Source organism: Dipodomys merriami, unplaced genomic scaffold (assembly GCF_024711535.1).
Source record: "Dipodomys merriami isolate MVZ:Mamm:240054 unplaced genomic scaffold, mDipMer1.0.p SCAF_25, whole genome shotgun sequence".
Classification (NCBI taxonomy): Eukaryota; Metazoa; Chordata; class Mammalia; order Rodentia; family Heteromyidae; genus Dipodomys; species Dipodomys merriami.
In genome coordinates, this window is record NW_027203937.1 from 21,092,351 (window position 1) to 21,098,350 (window position 6,000).

Consider the following 6,000-nt stretch of genomic DNA (forward strand, 5'->3'; position numbering starts at 1 on the left):
CCCAGCTTTTCACTATCTAATTCCCGTCTGGTGGACATTTCTGTCTAGGCTGGCTTCAAACCATATTTTTGAGATGTCAGCCTTTTCAGAAGCTAGGATTTATAAGCAGGAGCCATGTGAACCAAACATGGAATGAGCTTTTTACCCAAAAACCATTATCAGGAATTCTAGAAACCTAGGTCTGGCCAGTAGTACTGAATATTGCAGTTGCCCACTCCTGTATGAGATACTGAGATACCTGCACCAATACAGGTGCATGTGTCTGTAATCAATCACCTGTACAATCAAGCACAAGTACAGATGGGAGCAAGTGCGCTCTAAAGTCTGAGAAATGAGACAGTCTGAGAGCAGGACAGTAATTCTTGGCTCTGTTACCCAAGATTCACTGCCTCCACACACTTTCTAGGATCAAACACACAACCCTTACCTGTAAAGAGGAAAGATACAGCCTTCAGCTCACACCCGTGTCCTGGGAGTCATTTGTGAGGTGAAGAGGCTAAAGATGCTGAGGAAAGAGAAGGTGCTTCTTCTGAGGGGGAGGGTGTGGGTGGGCATGGCTGCCACTAAGATGAGGGGTCAAAGGCACCTGCTGTGTCCACCATGGCCAGTCCTCTCTGAGGAAAGGATTGGATGCAGATAATGATCTGGAGATGGGGAAACCCAGAGTTGATTCCCGCAGAATGTACTTATCCAATGTCTGTTCCTATCTCTGCACTGTTAATGGATGAAGATGAGTCTATGTGTCTAGACTTTCATATTTCCTCCCAGCTGGAGTCGCCAATCATAGAGGTGGCTGGTAGGACTTTTGGAAAGGAGAATGGTCAGGGATAGGCAAAGCAAGCCTTCCATTGTGTATTCATACTGTGTCAGAGGCAGGAGGGACTCTGGCCTTTTCCTGGGGGACTTTTTACTGTCTCCTTCTCCCAGGTGACATGGGCTCTCAAGAAATGCTTTTCCTGGAAGCTGGATTTTAATGAGCCTCCCTGGACTGGTGCCCCACAGTACCTTCTAAAATGGTTTGTTTGGTAACAAAAATCACTATGAATTTGCCTCTGACTTGTTGAATGATTTTGTCCCTTTTGATATGGCAAGGAATGCCCTGACCAAAGAAATGGTTTCAACATCTGACCCTTTAGCATGGGTCTCTGTCCATCATTCTGTATACAGACTCCTGTCTGTGTTAGTGCCCTACTCTCCTCATACATCCACATATCTCCCTTTCTTTTTCTTTCTCTCTCTCTTTGTGAGTTTGTGTGTGTGTGTGTGTGTGTGTGTGTGTGTGTGTGTGTGTGTGTGTGTGTGTATGATACTGTTATTGGAACTCAGGCTCTTGATGCTGTCTCTAAGCTAGTGCTCTGCAACTTGAGCCACAGCTCTACTAATGGCTCTTTGGTGGTTAACTAAAGATATGGAGTTTCATAGGATAGCATTGCAAGGAGATCTGTGATCTCAGCTTCCTGAGTAATAGCTAGGATTACAGGTGTGATCCACCAGTTCAAGTACGATTACTGTTCTCTTTCTATGTTAGTTGATGTAGGAACTCAGAGCTATAAACTTGCCTCTGAGTACTGCCTTTGCTGTGTCTCAGAGAAGCTGGTAATTTGTGTGCTCATTTTTGTTGACTATCATGAACATTTGTATTTCTTTTCTAATCTCTTCCATGACCCATTGGTGGTTCAGCAGTATGTTGTTCAGTCTCTATGTGTTATAGGATTTTCTTTGGTGGCGTTTGGTGTTGAATACTAATTTTATTCCTTCGTGGTCTGAGAGAATGCCAGGCATAATTTCAACATTTCTGAAATTTGCTTTGTGACCTAAAATGTGGTCTATTTTAGACAATGTTCCCTGTGCTGTAGAACAGAATGTGTATTCTGATGCTGCCGGGTGAAATATTTGGTAGATGTCCATTAAGTTTAGTTGATATATACAGTTGTATAGATATGAGGTTTCACTGTTGAAATTTTGCTGGATTGATCTATCCAGCAGGGATAGTGGTGTGTTAAAGTCCTCAACAATTCATGTCTTTGGATCGATGTGAGATTTTAGGGAAAGTAGTGGGGTTTTTTTTTTTTTGATAAATCTGGGTGCTCTGTTATTTGGTGAATAGATATTTAAAATTGTAATATCCTCCTGAGGGAGTGATCCCTTAATTAGTATGTAATAACCTTCTTCATCTCTTCTCTCTAATTTTAATTTGAAGTCTATTTTATCTGACATTAAGATTGCAACTCCTACCTGCTTATGGGGGCTGTTTGCTTGGTAGACTTTATTCCAACTTTTCATTTTCAAAGTATGCTTTTGTGGGCAAAATGTCTCTCTTGAAGGGAGCAGATTGAAAGATCTTGCTTTTTGATCCAACTGTACTATTACTTAATTGGAGAATTAAGTCCATTAATATTGATAGTAAGGACTGAGAGGTGTTTGGTAGTGCCTGCCATGTTATCCACCTCCTTGGAGGCTGTGTCAACTAGTTTCTTCCTATGATTCTTGGATCCTCTGTTTGAAAGCTGTTCTTTTTTTTTTTTTTCCTTCATTGTGGTCTTGTTGGTTTCTATGTGTAGGACAATGTTAAGTATCTTTTGTAGGGATGGTTTGGTAGAAACATATTGTTTCAAATTTTCCTTGTTGTGGAAGGTTTTTATTTGTCTTTCTCATATGAAGGAGAGTTTAGATACGGTATTCTTGGTTGATAATTGTTTATCTTTATAGTGTAGAATACATCATTCCAGGCTCTTCTTGCTTTCATTGTCTCTGCTGAGAAATCTGAAGTTATTCTGATTTGTTTCCCTTTATAAGTGATTGATCTTTTCTCCTCGACAGTATTTTTTTCAGTTATTTTTTTTAATTGTGAAAATACTGTACAGAGAGGTTACAATTACATGGGCAAGATAATGAGTACATTTCTTATCGAGCGTTGTAGCCTCCTCCTTTGTTTCCCCTTCCCATCCCTTTCCATCCTCCCCTCCCCCATCTCCCCCACCCAATACTCCCCAACCCCCGACCCCCCCCCCCCCGCACCAAAGTTGTAAAGTTTGTTTTCGACATAACAACTTGCACATCTCATTGTTGCAATGGGTCCACCTGTATCCCTATTTAAAGGATTTTTTCCCCTTCCCCTCCACAAATTATACCGACATCAAATACAATGAATTCTGTAGGGGCTGGGAAGGTGGCTCAGTGGTAGAGCACTTGCCTTGCATGCATGAGGCCCTGGGTTTGATTCCTCAGCACCACATAAGCAAAAGAAAAAAGCCAGAAGTGGTGCTGTGGCTCAAGTGGTAGAGTGCTAGCCTTGAGCTGAAGAGCTGAGGGACAGTGCACAGGCCCAGAGTTCAGACCCCATGACCGGACCCCCCCCCCCAAAAAAAAGAGGTAATTAACTAACAACATGGATATTACAGTAAAATTTAGCATGTATGTTGGCAGCTTTGATATAAGAAATAAGACATGATTACATAACTGAAAGAAATAACTAGAAATTTAGAAACAACCATACTAAATGAACTATCATTTTTTAGAAAATAGTTTAAAGATCAAACTATTTAAGTGAAAGTTCTATGCCATATTGTCTACTTATCATGGAATGAGCAATCCCTTCCCAGTCTACTACATAGTATACATGACGCAGACCACTCCACCAGAGTGAGCCTCAAAGTTCCCTTCACAGCTTGACCTCCCCAAGTTGTTTTTGAATGAGGGGATTCCAAACCTAGGGTCACCCCTGTCATGTCACATTAATGTAATGACTTTGTATATACTAGCTACAGTAAGAAATAAAAAAAATCATTTGAAAGTATATGCAACATGCTTAGAGAAGTGGAAACAGTGACAAGTTGATGGAGAAAGGGTAACAGGGAAGCTCTAGAGTATGAAGGCAGGATGTATTTTCCAAGGACCCTCCTAAAAGCCCCCATGACCTCCTTGTTTCTAAGACTGTAGAAGAGGGGGTTCAGGGCTGGAGTGACAATTGTGCAGAAAAAGGAGAGGACATTATCCTGTTTGGGACTATGGAAGGATATGGGAAGGACATATATAAATGAAGCAGGGCCATAGTACATCCCAACCACAGTCAGGTGGGAGGAGCAGGTGAGAGGGGCTTTTTTCCTCCCCTCCTTGAAGGGCATGCGGAGCACAGTGCAGAGGATTAGCATGTAGGAGACCAGAATGGCAGCAAGTGGAGTGATCAGGAACATCACATGTATTAAATAAACTGTGAGCTCAAATCTAGAGGTGTCTGCACAGGCCAACTTCAGCAGAGGTGGGATCTCACAGAACAGATGTTTTACCAGCCGGGATTTGCAGAAGGGATAGTGCATAGTGTAACTGGTATATACGATGGCACTCAGGGATGCCACAATCCATGTTGTCATCACCATGAACCAAAGGACTCTTGGATTCATGATAGTTGTGTAGTTTAGAGGATGACAAATGGCCACATACCTGTCATAGGCCATAAAAGCTAGAAGGAGGTCCTCTGCCCCACCCAGAATCAGTTCCAGCAACATCTGAAGGGCACAGCCTCCAAAGGAGATGGTGTTTTCTCCACGCAGAGAGTCCATGATGGCCTTGGGGGCTATAACTGATGTGAGGAGAAGGTCAATGAGAGAGAGCTGTCTAAGCAGGAGGTACATGGGCACGTGGAGCCTCACGTCCATTGTGATGAGCAGGAGCAGCAGCCCATTGCTGGTCAGGGCCAGCATGTACAGGACTGTCATTATGGCACAGAGCAGTTCAGGAAACCTGCTGTCATTCAGAATGCCCACCAAGATGAATCCACTTCCCAAGTTGGAGTTCCAGACCTCCATTTTGTGTGTTCTTTGTTGTTGTTTAGAATCAGATGTCTAGTGGAAGTCTTTCTAAGGGATTTCAGTCACTATTTTCATAGACCCAGGGCAACTATGTGAGTCAACAGGAATTGTATGGGACATCAATTCACCCCTGTCAGGTCCCCCTGTGCTTTCTGAGTTTCTGAAATTTTTCAATGACTTATAATCATCTTTCAGTTAAACAGTATAGGCATATTGATTCTTGTTTACCATGAAATGCATTATATATAAAGTATATTAGTTAAAGAGAAAGAAAATATCCCTCAATTTGTAATAATGCAATAACTATGGCATTGGTATAAAATCTAGGTGTTTCCTTTGTTACAATTTAGTTAGAAGTGCAGTTAATTTTAAAAATTTCTTTCATGTGAAACTCTTTACCATGTTCTACCTTGACCTGATGTCTGCCTTTACTTTCTGGTCTCAAATTTCTAGGTCTTGGTCACTTGATCTCTTGTAATCTTCAAATATGCTCCTATGTTTTATGGTGTACTATTTGGTCTGATGGAGGAAATTTAATCCTGGACTAATATAAATGGATGTGTGAAATTAGTTTAAATCACAAATTATTAGAAACAGTATAAATTACTTAAATTTTCAAGGCAGTGGTAAAATATTTACTTAGTTGAAGCAAAGGCAAGAAACAACAGGATCTCTGCAAGCCTAGGAAGAGTTTCTGGTAGTGAAGGGTATGTATTTAAGTGGTCATGCTCATAATACAAACATGGTAGGAATGGTAAAAGCCATCACACTACCTAAGATTCACAGCATTACTCTGAGCATGAAATATAGACATTTTTTCCCCACAAATCTTAATAATGTGGAAGAATACTGTTCTAGTGATACTGCATGTAAACAATAAAACTGGTTTAATGGTTTAAATTGGAAAAACATAGGACGTGCACTAAGCCTGTTCTTTATAAATGCATTCCTTCATGAATAGAAGACCTAAAAGGCAATGTGGAATATAAGTTAAAAGTATTCATTAACTTGTTTATTTCTTTTGGATGTGAATACATATAGACACATATGTATAACACATACACATAGACACATGGGTATACACAGCTACACACATATCTGCTGCTTCTGTCATCTGAGACAGGTCAGTAAATATACATTGGATGTACAGAGGATGAGCCCATTCTTGTACAGGGTGTGGTTTAAGGAAGTT

General features: G+C 41.0%; 1 protein-coding gene across 1 annotated transcript; it reads right to left on the bottom strand.

The window, feature by feature from the left end:
• Nucleotides 1-3,761: 3,761 nt before the first annotated feature.
• Nucleotides 3,762-4,805, bottom strand: LOC138836612 (olfactory receptor 2AG1-like). The gene has a single exon (XM_070035384.1). It carries the CDS (start codon nucleotides 4,803-4,805, stop codon nucleotides 3,762-3,764), a length of 1,044 nt encoding a protein of 347 aa, XP_069891485.1.
• Nucleotides 4,806-6,000: the final 1,195 nt, after the last annotated feature.

Excerpts from the sequence above, each read along its gene's own strand:
- LOC138836612 (XM_070035384.1), bottom strand. The coding sequence starts at position 4,805 with ATGGAGGTCTGGAACTCCAACTTGGGAAGTGGATTCATCTTGGTGGGC.